This window comes from Micropterus salmoides, unplaced genomic scaffold (assembly GCF_014851395.1).
Source record: "Micropterus salmoides isolate LMB-PRFRI ecotype aquatic unplaced genomic scaffold, ASM1485139v1 Ms_hic_scaffold_20, whole genome shotgun sequence".
Classification (NCBI taxonomy): Eukaryota; Metazoa; Chordata; class Actinopteri; order Centrarchiformes; family Centrarchidae; genus Micropterus; species Micropterus salmoides.
Window position 1 is genome coordinate 11281767 of NW_024041151.1, and position 25341 is coordinate 11307107.

Below are 25341 nucleotides of genomic sequence, written 5' to 3' on the forward strand. Positions count from 1 at the left end.
TAAGGAGGTCGTTAGTAATTTTCACCAGTGCCGTCTCTGTGCTATGATGAGCTCTAAATCCTGATTGAAAATCCTCAAACTATTGCTCTGTAGAAAGTCACAGCTGTTTAGCAACTACTTTCTCCAGAACCTTAGAGAAATGGAAGGTTAGATATAGGTCTATAGTTGGCTAAAACATCCGGATCAAGTAGCAGAGATCTAGTTTGTATTTTTAACTCAAACAGCTCAGATCACACTGATCTCACTACAAAACGTCAAACAGTAATACAGAAGGTCATGCTTTCAAAACACCATTTATTTCAGGTTTTTGTTCTTAGTTTTGACAAACATGTAATTTTTATTTTATTTTTTTAAACGAACCAAGTGGGAATAAAGTCTTGACACCCTGTGTATAAATCTGTATCAATCACGACCTCTGACTTTAGCCATCATTGGTCAGACAATAAAGCTTGAAAGATCGAGACAACACTGAAACTCCTGTTTAACATCACATTTATTTAACCAAAAATGTGTCTTTTAGGATGAGCTGGAGGCGGCCACTGCAGCACGTCTGGGTTTAGGGGTGGTACCTTCCCGGAAACCATTCCTGGAAAAAAATAAAACATTATTGATTCAGATAAATTCCCTGTAATTAAAAGTAATGCATCTGAAACTTGGAATTATGTTAGACGTGGACACGGTAGATATTTTACAAGCATGGACGAGGTAAAGCTACAGTGAACACACCGAGTGCAGATGTTGTCTTTTGGGGGGGGGACGGTGTGTTTGCAATGAAAGACCACAGGTGTAGGCGAGTTAGGGGAAAAGAAGTCCGACGCACGCGCAAAGTGCTCAACCCTACCGCCAGCAGTTACAGACTGGTCAGCTAACTAGGCTAAAACTACTGAAGATGTTGAGACCTGATGATTAATTCTACTAACTCTAAATGTTGGTTTCTCCTTGACTTGTTTAGACCGAAGGATAAACAGCAAGTCTGTGGAACAAATGACGACATGACGTTTAGCACACTAGTGTTTTTGGTAAAGAAACAAAAAACGGAAAATTGCCATTTCAGTAAAAATGTCATCTGAAAAGAAATGAGTCATCCAAAAACCAAACAAAAAGCAGAAATTTGACTTGTCAGGGGAAGCACAGGTGTAGCCTAACTTACGATGGCCCAGTTACACTGAAGTGTCCCAGTTAGCCAGAAAGCCAATACCAGGATAACTGAACTGATTTAGCATTTAATGTTAATATTTTGCCATCTACATTCATTTCGTATGATGGGGTAATAGTTAAGATGGCCCGAGCTTACTAAAATATGCTAATGAGTGTAAGTAATATTACAATTAAAATGGGTGTTTTTTCTCTTAATGCTTTTGAAAAAATTTAAGAGACACCGTCTGGGCAGGCACTCCAGAGCTGCCGTTTTATCACTGATCTCATCTTATGATGCTGCTTACCTCAGAGAAAACAATGATATCATATTGAGTTCATTTGTTCAGACATTTTATTTTCCACCATCATTGGTAAGCAGCATTGAAAAGTCTTATAACAGGACCATGGACAGGTTGCTAACAAAATCCCAATACTTTATTTGGCAAAGCACAAACTGGTTGCAAACATTTTATAGTACGCCTGATTAACGTAACATAACTGTCCAATCAAGTACAGCAGAGTCCCTGCCATTGATGGGACAAAAGACAGACGCAGATGTCTTTACTCTTTCTGACTGAGTGGAAGTGAATAAATTGTGTGGTTGAGGAACACTTGCATTGTGAACAGGTCATGTTACCACAGAAATTTAGTTTACAGCTTCATGTTTATCATCTGTGGTGCATTCAGTTAAACTATCAACACAGGTCAGTAATGACAAGTTTTTGTAAATATTTGTTTAAATTGTTTATGGGTACACTTTTTTACCCCCAAACCAAGATTTTTACGATGTAACCTCAACAAAGCTGATGATCATATGGTAATCCTACATTTTTTAAATAAACATTTGTCTTTAAACCATTACATATCACTATCGCAAATTCAACACAACCATCTGAAAGAGAAAAAAATGCTAATATTAGCTTCCTCTTGGCAGCTAAAAGCAGGATGCAGTGATCTTGCTTATATTCCGTTGGGAATAAGTCAACACAACTCAATAGCAAATCCAATGTTTGTAGTTGATAAAATAATTTACTACAACCACATTTCGTAAGATGTTTATCACATCTAACAGTTTTATTTACTGTGCTCTTTGAGTTAATTACATGTTTAACAAATTCTTAATATGGAGATGACTATACTACTAATGCCAAGGCACTGAAAAACACACAACATTGAAATGAAGCACAGACAGCAAACAGGTTTTCACTGCGGAAATGACACATTACTAGCAGTGCATTTACAAACACTGTTGTTATCTTAGCGAGTAAATTTCATCTCAAAAAGATCTTACCTGAACCTGCGGTAGACAACCTTCAGGTGTCTCAGACGGCCAGTCCCAGTGGTGTTCCTCCTCTTGGCCTTAGCGCTCCAGTTGTCTATAAAAAATAAACATTGTATCCATCAAGGCAGCCTGGCCACTCACATCAGTGTAGAGCTTGATAATTTACTGTCAGTGTTATTTTTGGCATTTATCCTGATTTAAAAATGCTGACTTTTCCTAAGACTGTATTATTCATAGAAATATACAGTTGTATCACTCAACTATCTGGACATACCAGAATAAAACATCACATTATGGTGGGGCACCATTTCATAAATATAGTCACTGAGGGCTGTGTCACCACACTAAGCCAATCAAAACATGATGCAAGATCTGTTTTACATCTTTCAAACATTTGTACCTATACTAAATAAATGCCTCAACAATGTTTCCCCGCGAATGTTAGAGTCAACAGCACACTCAGACAATGTTTTGAATAAGGAGGACAGTGTTATCAAAACATGCCCTTAAGTGACTTACACTTTCTCTTGCGCTTCTCAGGGTAGCCACACTTGCCACAGGAGGACTTCTGCAGGTGGTAGGCCTTGGACCCACAACGACGGCACAGGGTGTGCGTCTTGTTCCGGCGCTTACCGAAAGATGATGTCCCCTTCGTCTGAGAGGTAAATTAAGAGATTAGAAGTCAGAAACAATGCCTAAAAACTTCACTACAGTTCAAAGCCCTGGTAGTAAGTCTTGTCTCAGCACAGAAGTAAGAATCACAGGAAGTCATTTGTTCAGACATTTGTGTTTAAAGACATCACTGACAAGACCGGCAAGACCTGGCAGCAATCACCACTTAGCTGATGCTGGATGTGAGGATGCAAGAATATTGAACATTACCTCAATGTTAGCACAACTGATTTACAAGTTATTATGCCCCTAAAAAGGTAACATGTCGTCCAAATTCGCGTTTTCAGACATACATGCGTTTAAGTCTGTTTGCAACTGGGGCATGCTGGCTGTGTACACTTAGAGGAAGCACATTCAGTGCTACATGAAAAGACTAGCCAGTTATGCTAACAACTATGGAAGAGCCTAAGAAGCTATCATTACTTTTATAAGATGAAAAACATGACTAATTCATTCGTGGTCACCTGCCGGGCATTACCGAAGATATTCAGATTTATGTTTGACGCTATCTGGTCGTTTCTCGGCTAATTCAGGCCCATTCTGTACACTGAACCTCAACGATATGAGCAGCAAATAAACGCTGGACGGATGAAACAACCGCAACATCAACTATATTAAAATTGAGTTTCATATCAAAAATACTTCCCCCAAACCGTTACAATGTTTCTCCGACATCGAAACACCAACACTCGGTGTTACATAAACAGTAGTTTGCACAGATGTTAAGAGATTTCTCTCTGCCAGCATTGCAGCTTACCATTTTCGTCCGGTGGCTAAGGGAAAAGAGACCGGAAGGGGAGCGTGCGCTGCATCAAATTACATCCGTGGTGCTTCCTGTGTAACACAGAAATGCATCCCCATATAGAATTTTCTCATGAATTGATTCGAAATGGCGATGGACATATTCAGCGAAAGCAGAACATAATTTCATTTACATGTCTGTACCTATAGGCCTATTTGCTTATGTTATTTTATTTAAAGTGTCTTTTCAACTTCATATATTTTAATTCAGAAGACGCAGACGTCCTCTGTTCAATGGTACAATTCCTCCTTCACTGAAAGTTGCCATAGCTTAATCATTATTCCATAACACTATTCCCCTCCAAAATTCCTCAGAGGGTGGTTCTACATAGTTCTCAATTACAGATCCACCTTGAGAACAATAATGTCTTATGTCAGTAATGTCTGAACAATACCAATCTGGCTTCGCCCCAAACATAGCACAGAAGCAGCCATGGTTAAGTTCATCAACGACCTACTCTGTGCAGTATATTCTGGTCTGATCTCTATTAGTCAATCCTTCAGTATGTCTTGATTCAAATTGATTTTGATTCTTGGGGTCGCAATTCTATTCAATATCAATTCTTGCTTCTAAACAATTTTTGATTTCAAACCTTGCACATTGAATGATCATGGCATCTCCTTCTTCCCCGGGAGATTGTAGAATCCAAAGTGCACTCAAACGCTTCCCACAGGGAAGACGGGACTGGCTGAATTTCTTGCTGCTTCATGTAAGATAAATCTTTGTATTCTTTTTGACCAACATTTGAACCTTGAGCCCCATATAGCTCATACAATCTTCTTTCTTCATTTGAAAAGTATTGTTTAAATAACATTTGGCCTATGTACCAAAAACGTGGAACCTCTAGAACATACCCTGAAGTGTGTTTAGACTGTAACTGTGGCTGGCGATGGGGCAGTGGATAAGACACATGCCTCTGGTGAGCAGGACACTTTACCACTAGTTGCTCCAGAGGTGTGCGACCTCTGACATATATAGTAATTGTAAGTCACTTTGGATAAAAGCGTCAGCTAAATTACTAAATGTAATTAACATTAAATACTAATGTAATGTAACTCCCTCTTTACTTGCATTACTCTGTCCTCTCTAGCCTCTTCAGTTAGAGCAAAATGCAGAAGCAAGACTGTTAACAAATAGTCATCTGACCCACATCACCAGTTCTTGCCTCTCTTCACCAGCTTCCACTAAAGTACAGAATCAACTTCTAAATCTGAAGATCACCTACAAGCCTTGCATGGCCTGTTCCCACATATATGAGCATGTGGGCTGAGCCCGTATTTAAGTTCTCTGGATCCTATTTTAAATCCAGAGGTGACCGCGCTAAACTCTGGAATAACTTTCCCCTTTCCATCAGATCTGCTCAATCTATGGTTTGTTTTAAGCGGCTATACTGAAAACTCATTTCTACTCATGAGCCATTTTAGAAACACTCTCTATTTGCCTTTAGTTTAGTTTTTATTTTTATTTTGGCCATTCGCTTTAATATTTGCCTATGAATCATGTATGTATGTGTATACTTGTATTTCTACATGTGAAGCACTTTATAACTGTATGTTTTATAAAAATTGCTATATAAATAAAAGGTACACACTAAAAACTCCTGGGTTATTTCTTCAACCCATTTTCTGTGTTAGTTGTGTTGGATTAAAATTATGGGTTATTTTTTCAGAGAGTATCCATTTTCTGGGTTATAGGTCCCAATTCCTGGGTTGTTTGGGTTTCTGAGTTATTTTTCAAAGACTAACCCATGTTCTGGGTTATAGGGTTGGCTTTCTCTCTCTCAAATTTAACAACCACCCCGCAGTTGTTCTGGAATTTTGGAAAATCGTTTGAAATAACCGTCACTTCGCGCTCGGTCTGTTATGGCCTGTGCTTCTTTGGTGCAACTTCGTCGTGTATTCAAGGTAAGTGAGTATTTTCAGTGTTGATGCAACGTAAACTTTTCTGTGTCCATGTCCCCGTTGCTAGTTTAGCACCATTTTCTGAAAAAATTACCATGGCTTAGTTGCTACGTTGAGACTAGCGTTAGCCGTGGTAATTCTGTGGTGGCCATGTACATTTAACTAGTTTAATGTCCGTGTAAAGTCACACATGACATGACACAATCAGTGTTAAAAGACTTTAAGCCTTAAGTTCAATCCAGTTATTGAACGTTGTCAAATATTTGAGAGAGAATGTTCAAGAGTTGTTTATTTTTCTATTTTTTATATAGAATTTAATTTAATGCAAAAAAAGTGCTTGAAGTGTGTAATATTGTCACAGTCACCCCTAGTCACATGTCTTCCTTTGTTCTGTTTTCCAGCCACTCATCTGTTTCCATGGTTTCTGTCATTTAGTTCATCTGCATCACCTGTGTTTAGTCAGTGTTCATCTGTGTTAGTATTTAGTTCCTTCAGTTCAGTCATTCTTTGGCTGTTCTACTATGTAGTCTTGTTTAGTGTGTGTACCATTTGGAGTTACTTTATTAGTAAAACATTTGAATTTGAACTTTGGACTCCTCCTCTTCTTCTTCTGCCTGCACCACACCCTGACAGATGTAATGTAAAGCAGTTTTATTTTCTGAAATAAGGCATACTGGCATAGTAACCTAAGTTAGGTTATTTTTGACCCAACTCCTGTGTTAAAAAGGGACCAACTAATTTCTGGGTTATTTCAACCCAGAAGTTGGGTTATATTAAGTACAATGTTGTTGTTTTTTAACCCAACATTTGGGTCAGGTATTTAACCCAGAAGTTGGGTCAAAAAGAATAACCCAATTTCTGGGTAACCCAAAAATTAGTTGGTCCCCTATTAACTCAGGAGTTACCCAGTTTACCCAGTAAGGCTAATACTGCCATGGATATGTTCCAAGCCCATAATGACAAGGTCCAGATAGTGACACGAAATTAGCTTCCTTTGCAGGTTGTCTGGGTCACTCTGTTGAGAGGAGTGGGTGAAGTCTCAGTCACCCTTATTTGTGGAGATATTATGTGCACGTCCAACTGGCAGGAGCCCAAGGGCAGACCCAGAACATGCTGATGAACTACAAATCCAATCTGGCCTGGGAGTGCCTCAGGTGCTGAAAGCCACGACTTGAGAGAAGGATGTCTGCTGGCTTCTTTGCTCAGCATGCTGCCTCTTTGAGCGGGATCCAGATAGGCTAAGAGGCAAAAAATAAAACAACAGATGGCTAAAAGTAAAGAAATAGATGAGCTAGAATTGAAATTTCGGTGTTTCTGAGATCTAGATGCTAAAATGATGTGTGTCCTTTGTACAATATAAAAATAAAGTAGTTTAACAGATATGCAAACATGCTCACGAACTGAGTGAGGTGCAGAAACCCGATCGCATCTCGTGCATCACATATACACGCTTTGTAAAAGCGAAACTGCGATTTTGCATGCATATATTTACTGACTTAGGTTTAGGCACTAACTAATGCCATGGTTGAGGTTAAGGAAGTTGCCTTGAGGGGGCTGTCAACTCCTTAAACAAAAACATCGCTAGCTAGCTAGCTAGCTAATTAGTGACCACCCCGGGGCGTCACATACACACGCGGCCTGGATGCGTCTCATACACACATGACGTATACTATACACGCAAAATCGCTACTTTGCGTACAATAGACACGGCTTTTACAAAGCGTGTACATGTGACGCCTGAGCATGAGAACAGGCTGGGTGCAGAGTAACAATTCCCTCTTTTCGAATTAAGACTCTATACTATTATTGGTAGGCTATTTCTTCTTTCACACCCGCCTACGACTCCGCTGTTTGTAAAGGTGTTAATGCATACTGCTGAAGTGACCCAGACTGATCAAACAGCTGTCAAATTGGACACTGGCAGAAATCAATGGCACTAATACAGTTATCAGCACCAGCATTAGACAGATCTGCTGATTTTGTCAGGAGTTTGGCTCTGAGAAGATGCTGCTGTTGTGGGATCAGGGTTTAGTTTGCCACATGCTGTCTGACATTGTCGTTGGGCCCTAGAACAGTGGTGGGAGACATTGTTAGCCATTATACAGAAAATAGGTATTGTTAATACTGTGCAGAAAACAGCTTGACCATCCCTTTGTCATGAACTGCAATGAATAAAAAGCACAAAGAATAGGCTATTGAGACATAAAACCAGCTCAACTTGCAAAGTGCACTGTGTTGCAACAGCATCTAATCTGAAGAAATTACTGTGAAAGCTAATTTTAGGCCTATATTATGTAATCTACAGTTTAGTGGCTCTGGTAAATTGCAGCCTATGGAGGTCAGGTGACATATTTTCAGCCAGCAGGTGCATCCTTGTAAAGGCTACCATGACCTTGGATTTTTGGCTGAGTAAGGAGCATCTGAATAAAACGCGGCGCGCCCCCGGCTGCCAGGCTGAAAAAAGTCGCACCCTCCTCCTTTTACATTTCAGTCACGCAGCCATGCTCAGATTTGAGATGAATCATGAAGGATGTGTTATTTTTTTCTGTCGCAGCTCATATCAGCAATTTTGAAGATAAAAAAATAGCGCTTGGGATTGGTGTCTTTGCTTTATGTGATTTAACATTTCGGGATTATTTGTAGACAAAAAGCCCTCTGAGCTTGTTATTTTGGATAATCTGCATTGCTTGCATCCCCGATCGAGCGACTGCACCTCGTCGAGACGAGTAGCCTATAGTGCGCGACATCTGGCCTAGAACTTATCATTTCATGTTTTTACGCCCATTCGTTTGCAAATTAGCCGATATAAAATAGAGATTTTAGCACAACTGGACACGGGTCCATTAATGTTTTGCTACTGAGGTCACAGCTGGCGATACATTGCGATGCTTATCATCCAACACCAATGATGCTGCGGCATGAGAGCAGCCTAGAAGGGTGATGGACAATGTCCCCGCCAGCAGATACAAGACACCGGCGCTCCTGGTCTTGAATGCAGCGGAGAGAGACACCTAACTGGGTGTCACCGTCAGCGCTGGATGCTGCGCCGAAGAATGGGATACTCCGACCCATCGTCGGGTAAAGATATACTTGGCAATAGATCTCTGTGTTTTATTTTTATTTGCGCATTTGGACTCGTCACACTATTGCAACAGATTCTCTATGGAAAAAACTACATTAAAAGGTAAGTGTCGGTTATTTCTGTCTGGCCTTCATTAACAAAAGGCAATTAGAGCGCAGGCCTTGCTGTTTATGGCAGAGTTGTAGGCTACACACTGTAAGGATAACCTTCAGCCTTAAAAAGCATGCCTTCATTGCCGTTTTGTGTAAGGCTTATTGCTCAGGTTTAATTCCAATTATTGACTGAATGGTGGAATATAGATTGTGAATGGTATATTGATAAACTGTTCAGTATAAATGGAAATAGTTTGGATGAGCTACATGTCGGGACGCATGGGGAAAACAAGCTTTAATGGCTGGAAAGAACAATAGCAATTAACCATCCATCTTTCTTTAACCAGTGGCATAGAAACAATTTCCATTGGATTTATTTTTGTGATATTTTCTGAAAATGAAGCATCACATTCATACCATACACAGTGCTCCAGCTGTGTATGGTAATGTTTTCCCTTTCTTTTTTCCCCAAAGATCTTTATTTGATTTTCCGTTTCAGCCTTCCTGACTGGTCCTAGCCTACATCTTACAGAGGCATCAGATTATCATAATGCAACTGAAAGCTATTGGAGCTGATGATGATTACAGATATCAACATGATAAAGATGATGTGTATTTCTTGTTGGTCCCTGTTAAATAAATCATTACCAGGCTGCACTTGGTGCACTCACAGCCACTGCAGAGCCATGTTTTATAATACCTCTGCAACAGTATTTATGTCTTCTTGAGCTCAACCCTGGTTGGAAGTCTACTGGTGCACTCATCTAAACCCATTTAAAGACCTGTTTGCTTTATATTCGGAGACAAATTTCAGTGTGAGACGAGCAGATGCTGAGAAGCCGGGATGTTTGATCTTTATAGGTGGTTTAAAGAATCTCACAAAGAACACCAAATCTCACCCCAAGCATAAGGAACAATCTGAAAACTTTATCCCCACCTCCAGATATTGCACAGACAGCACATATACAGTATGTTTACTTCAAAGCAAACGTATATGTGCTGCAATCTGAAAGCTCCCCACATATAACCCCTCCCCTGCCACCCTGTTGGGCTGGTCTGACAATACTCAACATGGATTCATGGCATCCCGACCTCTGTGGTGAGATGCATGAATCCAGACCAGACACACGCACCTTTCTTCGCCTGTGTCCTTACCATGCTCCTAGCGCTCAGCCTAGGAGAGAGGGGGGAACAAGCCGCACAACAGAAACCAGTGGGCTCAGCGGCCATTTTGCTACAGTCTGTCTGCACACACACACAGAACAAGTGGGGGAGAGAAAGGAAGGAAATGGGGAGAGTGAGAGACTGAGAGGGTGTGATGAAATGACTGTTTTCGTGTGTATGTTTGTGTGTGTATGTGTGCAGAGAGAGAGAGGGACGAGAGAGAAGACGTCATCTTATGATGTCTCTCCGAGGATAAATGACCAGAAGTCGTTGTCCACATGGGTTCTGCCGCACCCAGCCTCTTCTAAATCCAAGCATAAGAACATCCTGGAAGAGTGTTTATCATGCACTCTGGTTTTTCAGGGCATCACAGAAAAAAAACAACCAAAAATTTAAGCTAGAACATCAGCAGAAGAGTCTTTTAGGTGCTTAGATTGTGTAGGGAGTAACAATTTAGATGTATCATCAATCTTAGACCAGCTCGCTTTGTGCATACATCCATCCCAGATGACCAAAGGGCAAAGGGCTCTGATCTAAATGTATGGGAACCCACATTAAAGTCAAACAAAGTCACAAACATTGTTGTACTTGATTAATCTGGCCATTGAATTTCAATAGATTCACATTAGGGTGTCACATGAATCAGCTCTCTGCCTGCCTTCACTCACATGAGAATGAAGCTGTTGTGGAAGATGTAGGACTGTAAAATGGCAGTGCAGGATTGAAGTGGGAAGCTTATTAAATGAGTGAGTGACACACTTCCGTAAAAGGAAGACAAGTTAACTTTCAACTCTATTTGACTTGAAGAAGGTGATATCTAAAAATATTCTCAGCAAGAAAGAGTAGAAGCAAAGGCCCCGAGCTGGAGTGGATTGGTAACCATCCAAAAATGAGCGGCTTTGGAACTGTGTATTTGGCTACAACTAATGATAATCTTCATCGTCAGTTAATCTGTCAATATTGTTTATCTATAAAACATCAGAAAAAGAAATGCAGAATAAATGAACAAAGAAAAGCTGATTTTTTGGCATTCTTGGTAAATGACATAAACAATTATGTCAAAATTGTTGGCTACTGGTTGATAACAACAAACAAACCACTTCAGCACTTTTGTACACGTGAATGTGTTTATGAGCCGTTCTCGGTGCATCATGTATTTCGGTTGTATCGCCCTGATTCTTTTTTAGTTTCAACATGCGGTTGACCAGGCTGCACGTGGATTCTAGCACAGAGCAGGACATGAGACCGCAGTTCATAATGTACTTTCAACATTTACAGGAAACAAGAAAGAGATCGAGAGGAGATTAAATCTTTTTTTTTTTCATTAATGACAGCATTCATTTTCCTGTTTTGATAAAGACAGTGAAGTACCTATCATTCGTGGAGCCTTTAGTCGATATAGGAAATACCCCTGGAATTACTAAATGGACATCTGAGTCAATGTGCCTGGTCCTCACTAAAAACCAAAGCCACATTAAACCAATTATATAAAAGTCCCTCCTGCTTCTAAATCCCATTAACAGTGCTCAAGGGCAGAATTAGAGCACATTAGCGCTGCAGAGCAACTTCTTGCTTGTTGTTTGCTTAGATTACTGTCTGAGTTGTGCTCATAATTGAGCCATTTGGAGATAATTGATATTGAAGACACTGGATTGATCTGTTTGTCAGAAGTAGTCACATGAGATCGAATAGGGTAGCCACAATGTTGGAAAATATCAGTAATGTATAATCTTTTATATATATATCTATTATATAACCCACAGCATTTTAGATTGTGTTTTGGTGATGATTAATGTTATAAGAGACTAAATGATGCTTTTTTGATTAGCTTTTCTGTATAACAGACAGCTGTCCTCTTTCAGGCACACATTCTAAACTGGGACGACAAACATCTCTCTGATTTTAGTGTGTTCTGTTCTGCAACTGATTGCGAAGTGCTATTGAGATGCTGAAGTGGGACTCAGAGAAGTCAAATGTGCCTGCAGATATGTATTGACACAAGTCCCCGATGATGAATGCACATAATGCACCCAGAAAGGCTCTTTGTGTTCAGTTTCCCTGCTGAATTTAGCACAACACCCACAGAGCACTCACAGAAATGAGTCACACATGAATACTTGCATAATAATAAGTCAGTAATAGAAGAAGTTGTACACCCACTGATATTTGGATGTATGGGATGTAAGTAGTCTGTTCACAAATCAAGATGTAACACACTACCCTTAACATGTTTAGCAGATACATCTGGTGATATTCTATGTATTTCTTATATATCACATGAAAAGACCAAAACCAAAAATGAAATGATCCCAGGTGTGTCCAAAGCCTGATATAGCTTACTCCTATGTTCCATAGACTTCCATTGTTGTTCAGAGAATAAGTAAAAATACATAAATGACCCACACCGTTTTACCGGGTAACATTTTCCTTCATTGCAATGATGTTTATGAGAGCCCCACTTACACCATCCTGACACTATAAATACCAGCCAACGCACAAAATCTGTGGCTGAAAATAGTCCCAACATATACACAAATTTCTCCTGTTTGAGTAAAGTTTACTGTAAACTGCTGCGGTGTCCAGCTGTTAATTGCTGGGCCTTTTTAGTATTTAAGTATTTGCTCAGTGGACTAATAGACTTGGGGCCACAGACTAGAGGTTTGCTTTATATGGGATTTGTAGACAATAACAAAAGTGTAGAATATCACCAGTAAGTGTAACACCCCCCCCACCCCCACCCCTCTATCCCCAAAATGACTCTTTGTAGATTACTGTAAGCCGGCTTTGAGCATTCTGATGCCCCTCATCTCTCTAAAATGAGTTGGTTCATTCAGAATGCACAACATGATGTGAGGGCTATTAACCACCTGTACCTATTTTCTCATACTGGACAAAGGTCACCGAGAGCCACAGAAAAACTGTTTCCACAGGCTGAGTAGTACTGAACATGACTAGTAAAATCCCCTTTAACAGTAATATCTGGCTGAAAACATGGTCTGCTATTTTATCCTATCTACACTCAGCAAATCTGTTGGCATCTCTTCCTAATTTGACATTCGCAGCAACACTGGCAACGATTACTGTTCCTCCCTTAAGTCGCTGTGACTTTAATATATTGAACTACAAGTCTAACACTCCTGCAGGCCAATATTGCAGAGTGTGAATGTTTGAATCACACCGAGGATAGTGGCAACGGCCCAGCAGAGCATAAATTAACCATTCAAACCATGATGTCATCAACCAAAAATTCATTCTAACCATGTTTGGTGTCATACGTTGGCTGTTTTTCTTGAGCCAAAAAGCTGGTCCCCTTTAATGCATATTTGTATGTGTGCGTGAATGTGCAAATTCGAGTTTTGTGAGTGAACACATGGGCTTGGTTGTATGTGTGTTTGACATTTGCACAATGAGGACAACAAATCCCAAATAAACTGACTCATTTTCTTACTAGTGCGCAACAGTTTAGCCGACTCAAAGGGGACGAGACAGGAAATTGGACCGGTCCCGTTAATTTCTCGGATGATGGATCTCTGAAGCCTGCCAGAAATGGAAGGAAAAGGTACCTTTCCAGCGTGACTGAATGCACAACACCTCTGAGAAGAGAGAGTGTGAGGGAGAGAAAGATAGAGTGAGAGACAACATTCAGTTTCAAAGCCATCATAATGACGACCCAGCACTGCATGTGTGGACTGGGCCACTGATAACGCCCACCAGTCTTCTCAGATGCTATAGTGAGAACACGAGCTGCACATATTTACACTTTCTTTGCTCTATTGTTTTTAAATCTGAAGATTTAGGAAGTCAGCAGGGGTGGTGGTGACAGGGCTACATCATACATTTAACTCTAACTTAAACTGTCTGCATGTTGACAGATGTTTCCGTCAGAATTTTCAGCCAGATTCACAGATCTCCGTAATAGTCACACCCTGCCTAGCCGATATTAAGAAGAAAAAAAAACGCTCTCAAAGGTAGGCCAGTTTGAAGGCATTTTTAAGTATTTTCACAGAAACGCAAGAATGCCTCTTTCTTTTTCATTAGTTTGAAAGGTATAAACTCTCATATTTTTTCAGTGGTGGTTGCACTTTGCATGTTGTCTGATCCCGTTCACCTCGACCCCAGATCCCCAAACCCCATTCCCCCTTCCGAAGCTGGTAGAACCACCGTCTCCTGTTGATGTACTGGCTTCTCCTCGTACCTCTATGTCCCATCAAGCACTCATTTCCAAATGCCTTGTCCTCCTCAATCTGTGTCTCATGTGTTCTGCACAGCTCTGTGTGTATGCCATGTACATAGTAGGGACACTTCTCTCTGCTCCCCCTATCTCCCCTTCTCACATCTGCATTGTCTCTCTCTGCGACCTGGATTTACCCCCTTTTCCACTTTCCTTTCCTTATTACAATAAGACAGAAACCTTTCCCAAAGCTCCAAATCTGCATTGCACTGTGCAGTAGATGTCTTTATCTGTGGTAAAATGCTTCTTCTAAAACATTTCTCATTCTCAATTGGTTTTGAACCAGAATTATATGGTTAACCTAAGATGCCATAGGAGATGAAGTTCATCACATCTCAAGTGAATTACTGTCTTGCTTTTAGAACTAAACAGAGAACACTTGCAAAGGTTTCATCATCTTAGCTAAAGCAAGCATGGATAGCCCTGTTCAATGTGTCAAATAGATGATGATAAAACAGATGCTCCTCTCAGTAAACCCTCAGAAATACACTGCATCATCAGGTGGATGTAGACAACCAGTTTCATTGTTCCTTATTTCTACGATTTCATCCAAGCATCTTGTTCCTTTTATACATACCTCAATTGTATTGCTCATTCTGTTCATTTATTATTATCATTATTATTTTTTAACTCGCCTCATTTACCTCCACAGCCTAAGGTAATATTTTGCAATATTATCCATCTTCCAAAACACCACACTACATCCGATCTATCTAATGTGGCAACAAACAACATTCATTCTAATAAATACACATTGGGTTTGCTGCCATCTTGGAATTAAATCCCCTCACATTCCCTCAAGCATTACATAATGGGCAATACATACATTTGAAAAACATTTTATGACATACATTCAGATGTAGCACACGCCAGAAGGGGTATATTTTGAAAAATTATTACTGTGTATGTTAGATATTGCTGAATTTAATAAAAGTAAAATAGAAAAGTAAGATTTGCTGTATGGATCAATCTATTTATTTATATAAACAGGTTTATTTAAATGCAACCAGAGAGAGATGTTCTGTGGTCCTCTGCCCAAAGCAAAAAGGAAAATTATAGATTAAGGCTAAAGAGAGAAAATGCCTGTGGGTGAGACTAATAGAATAATTTGAATCCGAAAGAATAATTTGGTATATGATCATTTCTCACATTTTTAGTGTGTATTTATTGCTACAGTCCTGTGTAGGCACAGCATACTGACAAAATGTTGGGTTTGCATGGAAATAGAAAATGTTTTAAAGTTTTTAAATTTTTAAGCACTTAATTTAGTCATTAGTCAAATGGAATTACAAAACCAAAATACCATCATATTGTTCTGAATATATGTAATAATGTGAAAAATTACTATTAGGCATGCAGAGAAAAAGAGGCTTCTTCCAATCTTTGCATTTGAGTCCCCTGCCTCAGATCTTAATTTCTCAAAATATTTTCTATTTTGTGTTGTGATAATGTATTGCTTTCACTAGCAAGTAGCACCTTTTTGTGGTAATTTTAATGTAGACACTTGAGTTCAATTTCCCTCCAAGTAAGCACTTGGGTTAAGGCAACTGGCAATACAAAACGGTAAAGAAATAAATGTAACAGTTTGATCTGTTTTCAGAATCTGGAAAATCAAGTAACCTTTTGGTCTGTAGCCTCCAATAAGAAAAATATATTGAATTTAAACTTAATTCCACAATACTAAAAAAGACTAACTTTTGCTGAACAGTGGCCACGGTGGCCACAAGTGGTAATTACAAGGCAATGGTACATCGAATTTGCCTTTATTTTTCCAACATTTTCTTGGGTCAGCTGCTTTTAAAGACACCATCATGTTTATCTGTGATATGCTAAAATATAGCGTAACAGATGCACAATAACAAAGAGAGTCAAAGTCAGCGGACATACTCATTAACATCAATTAGATAGCATATTTCTAAAGTTTGCTAACATTAGCTAAAAAAAGCTGGCAATACCAGACCAAGTAAAACTGTGGCAGCAAAACTCCTGATTGTAATGAAATGAGCCATTGTGTTTTGTTGCTCATGAATTCAACTTTCAATTACAAGAAGAATGTGTTATTTCTTCTTTCAAAAGTCACAAAGTCTCACTTTAACATACATTACTCTGAAAAGCAGAAAGCAACTCCAAATTTCAGAGCTTACATTTTAAAAATCTAACCTATCAAACTGCATCAGCATCATCATTTTATCCAGACTGCATGCTGATTGCATGTAAATACAATGTTGTGCTGCAAGAAATGAGGCATCAGTGCACAGATAAATTGTAACATATTAGCACCTTGATATAAATTGATGTCTGAATCCTTTCAACTTTCTTTGCAGAACCATTTTGTCACACCACCCTACTGAAGACATTATTCTTGTTTGCTTTTGGTTAATGTTGCCATTTTGATATAGTGATTGTTTGAGTTTCTCCGATTATTTAGCTCCAGTTTAAATAAATATTAAATATTAAATTTTAAAACGTTTATTGGTTATAGCCTCTATGATTACCTGTTTACATGAACATCTGTGCATGTGTTTATGCTCACAGTGTATGAAAACATCAAGAAATGAGCCGCTGATGAGTCAAAATTCTGAGTTATTGCTGCCTGCACAATGGACATACAGTATTACCTTTATGCAGATAATGACTTAAAAGGATAGATGTACACAGACACTCTCAACCAACAGACACTAAACTGCTAACGCTATCTAATCCACCCTTTTAACAAGCTATGCACTGGCTGGTATCAACCCCTTTCCCCTTTCAGACTGTTTTCGGTTTCTCTTCTAAATTAATATACAACATACATACACATTTTTATCCCAGACAAACAGTTTTAAACCATGCAAGTTCTCATCATAACCAATTTGATAAGTGAAAATATGAGAGGTATTATTTTTCTTTGGTTAGTGTAACACATTGGTTTAGACTAAGATGTAACAGAATCTGGTGCAAGTGTCCAGTAAACAGTATGATACTATCCTGTTTCTGACGCCGAAAATCAGTTTCATCACTTCTGTCATTTGTCATCCCACAATGCTATACTGATATTTTAGTATTTCATTAAGTCAAACCATAGACATTTTGTAGTAAATATAAGATGTTTTTGCACACTGTTATAATGCTGTTATATTGCATTTTATCTCTAGTGTTTGTTGTTAATTCTGCTGATTCTCTTGTGTGTGAAGAGGCTTAGGCAGAGGATGACTGTGTTTATCCCTGCAGGTATCTGGAAAACTATGATGGCTCCTTTGAGTACAACTCCACAGCATGCAGGGAACTCAGACAGGAGATTATGGACGTCAAAGTCCTGACAATGTGAGTGTTCATTATGAGGTAGACAACCTTATTTGAAATAATATCTTTTCCCCCCCTGAGGTGATCGACAAGCAGTGAGAAAATTCACCACCTACTATGTTTTGCATGGATATACTTTAGTTCACAGGTTTCAGGTTTGAGGAAACAAATATGAACTGTCACTTTAATTCTAAAAAAGCAACCATTAATATTGTGTGTGGAACATTAAAAAGAATGATCGTGCTTAAACTTATGTTTAAACTTATTAACTTAAACATATTTTTGTTCATTTCGAGGCTGGAGGATTTTGAAGCGTCCAAAAAGGACTTAAAGAAAGAATATAGCAAGACTTGTCTGCATGCATGCTTTCGACTTTTTGAAGCTGTACTTAGGCACAGCATTGAATTGTGCTGAATGCTAACATCAGAATGCTAACGTACTAACAATAACAATACTATTAGCAATTAGCACAAAATACAAAGTAGGTATTTAGTGAAACAAAGTATTGGACAAATAAGTTTTAGTTCACCTTGAATGGCACTAAATGAAAAGTCCCCAACATTATCACCATTCATCCTGAGGGGAACAGGAATGGTTGTACCAATTTTTATGGCTATCCATCCAATAGTTGCTGAGACATTTTAGTCAAAATCACAAATTTCAACATCACAACAACATGCAAAATTTCATGGCAGTCCATCTAATAGTCTGGCCAAAGTGGTGGGCCAGCTGATTGACAGTATAATCCCTAAAGCCGCGCCACTAGCATGATTAAATATACACACAACAAGAGATAACAGAAGTGTCAAAAGAATGGCAGTATATTATTTATACTGTTCTTTATATTATTTTGTATACCTTTGAAACCCAGTTATTCAGTTTAGAATTTTAATAGTAAGCATGTTAGTTTTGAAATGTGTATAATAATTGCCCAAAAAGTGATGTGTTGCAGTTTAATATTTATGCAGAGCAAATATTCTGCTCATCATAATTTATTGTATTAATTTCTAGAGTCTGTCAGGTCTTGGCTTCGATACAAACATTTCCCATGACTATGATGCAGTCGTAGGAATTCTTTAATAAACATAAGTGACAGTCACTGTATATTTATGTTTTTAGTAATGTGCTTTGTTATGTGCATTGAATGTACCTTTGAGAAAAACCCAGACAAATTTTCACTGAGAAGGACAAAAAAGTCAATCTAATCTAATCCAAAAAGAAAAAGATGAATCAGTTCAGATGAACAGAGATTCATAGAGAATGAAGTTGGTTACCATTAATTTATCTGACGGCTCTTGAGCACTGATTAGTTCACTCTGTTCTTTTTAAAAATCAATAAGGGATCAAGTGGCAGAGAGTCTGTGATTATCTAATTAACAGCAGGTTGTCTACTGCAAATATGCAAAAACTGAAGTAAAACTGAGAGAACAATACTTAAATCTTTCCACATTATTTCTCACACTATAGTTTACATAACGTTTAGCATAATGATTATTGGCCAAATTCAGGGCACTCCTCAACAATCAAGTTATGCAAACAGAAATCATTTCCTCTTGTATGAATGTGAACATTTTCCAATGACCTTTTCTGCGTGTCCCTAAGGCTGCCAATCTTTAATGTCGAACACATTCTTGGACCTTGATGAAGGGCCATGAGCCGCTCACTGGCTGAGGCAGAGAACAGCTACTGTCACTCTGCCAGACAGTCAGAGTAATTGTGCCACCCTGCCTCCCAGAGCAAATCACATCTCCCAATCATCTCAAAGGAAATGCCAGTTCAAGGAATGCTATTTACAGACATGCTCATTGAAGCCACTGTCTTTGTATTAACACGCCTAGATCCAGTGGCATCAGTAAAGCCATCCCTGCAATTGTCTGTCCCCTTGTTTGTCTTTTTGAGTTGTTTTTATGACGTTTCTTCAATTTACTACCCTTGTAGAAACTTGGGTAATCGGAAAATACATGGCCATGGGTATCCTTCCTCATTCCACAAGTCTCTCTGCCTGTCTGCCAGGGTGAAAACCTCAGACCTGTTTGAGAGATGGCGAAACCTGCAGGTGTGTAGATGGGAGCAGAACAAGGAGGAGACAAGCAACTTCAAGTAAGCATTGCTCAGTCTCAGCAGAAGAAATGTACATCTGAATGTTTGGATTTCTTAAATCTCATACAGTATGCACACTGCACATACCTCTTTTTTTTCATTCATTTAAAAATGTTCTTTTACAAGAACTGTTAAAAAAATGAGATTTTGAACTAATGATATATTTCAGAAGTCTGCCACAGAATATTACACAGACTCCGACTGTAAAACATGTAATTGGTGTTGACTTTTTGAATAGGACTGCCCCACCACAAGTCTATTTTGATTTTTGTTAATTGAGTTTTATAACAGTTTTTTCTAAGGGGTCAAACAGGGAGTTAGACTCTTGCAGGGGCTTATTGACCCCAAATAGAAGTAATGTCACTATGTAGGGTAACATACTCTACATTTCTTCATCTGTAAATTAGTTTTTGGCAAACAAAATAATATATATATTTCTTAATGCATAGCCCTATACCATATTAAACATAAAATTATTTAGTTATAATAATGCTTTATGGAAATTTCTGCATTTTGTCACCTTCAAATGTAAAAGCCCAGTTTGCAGCAAAGCCAATACTTTGCTACTTAACATACCGGGTTTTAATAAGATCAGAAGAAAAGAGAAAAATATATTAAAAGCAAAAACTGGTATATTTTTTAAAAATAAAGTCAGCACAAATAAAACTCTCACAAATGAACTAACTCCATCCTTTCCTTGGTGTCCTCCTAAAGGATGTCTCTGTCTCGCTGCTGTAATGCTCCTTCCTTTCTGTTCACCACCAAGAGGAACACTCCCGCAGGGACCAAACTGAGGTATGAAGTTGACACCAGTGGTATTCTTCCCATTGCAAATGAGGTCTTCAAGATGTTCCCAGATGTGAGTTCATCATCTGTTTATGAGTGTTTATGTTGCTAAATGAATCTGCCATTCATTTGATGCTACTAAACCTGGTGATAGAATTTATTTGCTTCAAGAGCCCTCTGTGCTGTCTGACATTAACAACACGTGTCTGTTTCATCTAGGATATGCCGTATTCCAAATCACAGTACAAGAAATGTGCTGTTATTGGAAATGGCGGCATCATCAAGAACAGCAAATGTGGAAAGGAAATTGACTCAGCAGATTTTGTGTTTAGGTATACAGGATATAATCTTTCAGTGTTTGTTGCATGACGGCTGCACAATTCTAGTTACAATCTTTTGTTCTATTGCACTTAACATAACATAATCCTCAGTTTCACATTGTAATTACGAATCTAAGTAACAATGAAAACAGAGCATGCAATCACAAAAAAAGACTTGGATAGAAAATTGTGTAGGATTACACTCTTGTCTGATTTGCACCAGATGAGCCAAGTATGAGCTTTCACACAGTACATATGTATCATATATAATTTTAAAACAATTTTTGATTAAAAAAGGAATCCTGTAAAAGAATGTCTAATGTGCACTACATGATATCGTGCTGAAAGTCTGAGGCTAAAACAACATTTCCCAAGCAAAAAGCGGATGAGAAAACATAGAAATAAAGAAACAACATTGTTCTTTTATTGCATTGTAGCGCTAGTTATAGTCCTTATACTATAGTATTACAAGTATGATAAGGACAAGTGCAAGATTAGACTTGTATTTCATTCTAACTAACTCTGTTTATCAGCTTAGCTTACATACAAGCAAGACATAAGTTAGATTTATCCTTTATTGTTCGTATTTGAAACTGATGTTTCACTTTTAATATAGCAAGAGAAAAGGCTTTTAAGATGAGGACTAATCGGTGTGTTTGGTGAACGTAACACTATCTTGGATAATGAGTTTGGCTGGAGTTGTTGGAGAGCAAACTTCCCTAAATAAAGCATGAAAGAGCTGCTAACAATACCCTACATTTGAATATAGTAGCATCCAGGACCAGCTTGGACACAGTACGGAAATACTAGGTGTGCTGTTGTTTTTTTAATGTAACCTGTAACTCCAAAAAATGAATAATGATGCTCCTTGGCCATAGAAGTAACACTGGGTTAGGTTTCTACAGTTAGCTCGTTAGCCAAACATGCTAACATCTGCAGCTTGCATTAGAGTGGACAAACTCACAGTCTTATCAATTCCTTCCACTAAAAGTTGTTGTATTTTTCGGTTTGGGAAAGGATAAATAAGACACGACCCTCCAAGCTCTTTATATGGACTATTGCACCACAACAGCTTCATGCAAACTGCTTCAGCATGTGGGGAAGACCAAAGCTTGACAAAGCCTAGTTAAGGTTTCTAAGCTATGATTTGAGGGGTTAAGCAAAAAGTTTGATTTATTGTAGAAGCCCCACTCCTGATCACAATTATTGTATGATTAATTGTGCAGCTCCACATTATGTGTCATCAGCATGACTAGTTTGAAATGTGTCAAGTCAAATCAAAGACATTTTAATTCCTTTATCAGTGGACTTTTCTTTCTTGCAGGTGCAACATACCACCTATTAATGAGAAGTACACAGCCGATGTTGGCAGTAAAACAGATCTGGTGACAATAAATCCGAGCATTATTACTGAGAGGTACTGTAAATAGGGGTCTGAGCAGGAGATCACTTCTGTCTCTCTATCTCCCATCTGTGTCTCCTTCTCCTTTGTCTTTCGTCATCTCATTTTTCATTTCCCCTGCAGATTTCAGAAGCTGGAGAAATGGCGGCGTCCGTTTTACGAAGTTCTCCAGAATTACGAGAACTCCTCAGTGGTGCTTCCTGCCTTCTACAACACCCGCAACACCGATGTATCGTTCAGAGTTAAGTACATGCTGGATGACTTCGACTCCCAGAGAGGCGTGTTCTTCTTCCACCCGCAGTACCTGCTCAACGTGCAGCGTTTCTGGGCGGTGCAGGGGGTCCGGGCCAAACGGCTCAGCAGTGGCCTGATGCTCGTAACTGCCGCCTTGGAAATGTGCGAGGAAGTCCACCTCTACGGTTTCTGGGCGTTTCCCATGAACCCCTCTGGCATCTTCATCACTCACCATTACTATGACAACGTAAAGCCACGGCCAGGCTTCCACGCGATGCCCCATGAAATTTTCAACTTCATTCACATGCACACTCGTGGGATCATCAACGTACACACAGGGCAGTGCACGTGATCCCTCACTCCAACATTTAACATTTTACTATTTAGTTTGTTTACTTTAAATCAGGTTTCTCTAATGTGTTTTATTTCGGTCAATGGGACATTTCACTATTTCCTTCCTGTTTAAAAAGGGGGTTCAGAGCGTATACTTCTTTGCTGTCACCAATTCAACAACATGTTGAAAGTTGCTTGCTTTCATCGGCAACATATTTCTCTTTTTGATGTGTATCTTAAGTTGTTTATTTAGCCAATCAAATCACTATGGTTGTCTCTGAGTCTCTCACCATAGGTGCTTGTTTATAATGTGAAAAGTGTTCTTCATAGTGATGTTGTTTCTGTGAAGTTTTCTAGTGGCTCTGCTGTAAAGAGGTGTTGTTTTCTACTCAACGTTGCACAGATATTTACGCTGAAATGGGCAGCAGTGGGTGTCTTTCTGCCCCCTCATTCCCCCCTCTCTACTCTCTGTATGTCGGACACTCTGCTGATGTGGCAGCTTTTAATGTTTGTGTAAAACAAAACCTGCACCTTGATTTCAAGCTAATATTTCAAAAAGAAGAAAAAAAAGAAAATTTTAAATGTCCAATTGTCTACTTTTGTAATCTGTTTCCTATTCACCTAGAGTCACTGGGTGGATATTTTAAAACACTATTTTTCAACAGTGTTCACGGTTTTCAGTGGCCTCCCTTCTCCCATTTAAAAATGTCCTCCGATATTTCTGGTGAAAAAAGGGTGTATAAGAAAAGATGTGAAGAGGTGTGTTTTGGCAAAAGCCAGATAAATATTTTGCAATGACACCGCCTCAGCAAATCTTTGACATTTTCAAAGCCGTCCAATTTGTAAAGCAACATAGCACTGAGCAACCCAGCCTCTAGCTGTCATTCATGTCTTAAGCCATGCTGCCTTATGAGATATCAAACCCCTCTATATGATATGCAATGCACCCATGTGTTTTGCTTATCTACAAATACATTACCATAAAACTAAATCTTAGTTTGTCTCCTTGAATCGAAGGACATTTAAGACCGTCTGAGGTATAGAAATTCATGTGCAGTTCTCATCTTATATTCTATTGGAATTAGCTAAGTCTTACTCCCTGTAAACTCCATTCATAATCATGTAATGCTCTGCATGACTTTACTCTGTACTTGGCTTTGTGTGTGCCTGCTTCAATGATCACTGAAATATGTTTACACTCTGCTGAAGCTCACCGTGCTTTTGGAGAAATACACAAACCTTTTCACAGAAAGTTGAACGAAGTCATTGAAGTGAACTGTATAACAGTGGATGCAGTTCTCGTTGATTAAAGATACAAGAATATGGTTGCAGCCCTTTTGCGAAGTGCTACAACACTTTATTTACTGTATTATTTTGCCTTCTTCTTTGAACTGTGAACATTCAGTCTACATTTAAGCACTAGAATGCTAGTTTTTTTTAACTGTTATTTTCTTGTACACTGCAAAAAGGTTTAAACAGACTGTAATTTAATCTTTTGGCACTTCTCTGTTCATGCTCGGCTGTCCATTACAATTGAAGGACATCGTTGGCAATAAGATTTAAACAGGTTTCTTTCAACATTTATTCAGACTCTTTGTGTGTTTATGCACAAGAGTAATGAGTTCAGCAAATTTGACCACCAATAACGTTTGGCTTGACCGCTAAATTGTTGTACAGACACAAGTGAATCAAGAATGGAAAAGGAAGGAACTGGTCCGTGTACTGAATGGAGGTAATATATGACACAGTGCTTCTTAACTTACTCTGGATCATTCTTTATACTGGTATTGTGTTTGTAAATAAACTTGTTTGGATTTTCTCACTTGTATTTAATGGATTAATTATTATTGTTTGTGTCCATTAGTGTGAGTGGGTATAGGAGCTTATTCATAAATGTATTAAAATAATACATTTGCCACAAATAAAAACAGACATTAATATGCAGCCTGATTTAGGTCCTGTCCTATAAATGTCCTGTGTTTGTGCTGACCACCACATACTGTGCTTGTTGAGGGTGAAACAATATGCTAATTAAAATGTCTCATTTCAGACCAGTTTACCTCTGGTTTGTGCTCCAATTAAGTCATCAGGCAAAGCTACTGTCAACTTCTCAATTATTAAGCAGTGGCCGGTGTCAATGTCCTCTCCCTGACTGACTCAGCCAAGAATGACTTGGGATATGGCAGATCATATCTGAGTTGTGCTAGGCTATCTGTTGAGGTGTTCGAGTTTCGGCAAGCACAAGGTGAATCAATCCAGTAAAAAATTAACAAATTAAGTTTAATGATGATAGCTGGTTTAAGATTTAAGAGGGACTTTAGATAGATTTAAGATAGTTATTCCCAATGTCACAGGCAAACTTATACCCCAGGAGACACTAAAAGATTGTTGATTGTTGTTACTTGCATAATCTGAAAAATTTGAAATTGATTGATTAAAAATATGTTGAAATGACAATTAGCAAGTGAGCAAGCAGAGAAGTTCAATAATGTTAGCTAAAAGATAAAAGATTGAATAG

At 38.7% G+C, this 25341-nt stretch overlaps 2 protein-coding genes and 2 non-coding genes across 7 annotated transcripts; 1 reads left to right on the forward strand and 3 right to left on the reverse strand.

The window, feature by feature from the left end:
* Nucleotides 1–475: 475 nt before the first annotated feature.
* rpl37 (ribosomal protein L37) lies at nt 476–3942 on the reverse strand. Its single transcript, XM_038733188.1, has 4 exons — nt 3849–3942; nt 2939–3074; nt 2429–2513; nt 476–586 (listed from the first exon to the last, which is right to left on the reverse strand). The coding sequence occupies exons 1-4, from the start codon at nt 3849–3851 to the stop codon at nt 517–519; spliced, it is 294 nt and encodes a 97-aa protein (XP_038589116.1). The 5' UTR covers nt 3852–3942; the 3' UTR covers nt 476–516.
* LOC119915183 lies at nt 1436–1515 on the reverse strand. The gene has a single exon (XR_005446921.1). It is a non-coding gene; the product is annotated as a small nucleolar RNA SNORD72 (small nucleolar RNA).
* On the reverse strand, nt 3152–3231 carry LOC119915184. Its single transcript, XR_005446922.1, has one exon. It is a non-coding gene; the product is annotated as a small nucleolar RNA SNORD72 (small nucleolar RNA).
* Nucleotides 3943–8254: 4312 nt separating the features above from the next.
* On the forward strand, nt 8255–24651 carry st8sia5 (ST8 alpha-N-acetyl-neuraminide alpha-2,8-sialyltransferase 5). 4 transcript variants are annotated; one of them, XM_038733189.1, is made up of 9 exons: nt 8255–8978; nt 13584–13691; nt 14005–14100; nt 17577–17669; nt 19587–19748; nt 20463–20607; nt 20754–20866; nt 22179–22271; nt 22380–24651. In XM_038733189.1, the coding sequence occupies exons 1-9, from the start codon at nt 8833–8835 to the stop codon at nt 22840–22842; spliced, it is 1419 nt and encodes a 472-aa protein (XP_038589117.1). In that variant the 5' UTR covers nt 8255–8832; the 3' UTR covers nt 22843–24651. The 4 variants fall into 4 exon arrangements, with proteins under 4 accessions (XP_038589117.1, XP_038589118.1, XP_038589119.1 ...); XM_038733190.1 differs by having other exon boundaries at nt 8256–8978; nt 19662–19748; XM_038733191.1 differs by lacking the exon at nt 14005–14100 and having other exon boundaries at nt 8257–8978.
* The last annotated feature ends 690 nt before the right edge of the window (nt 24652–25341 follow it).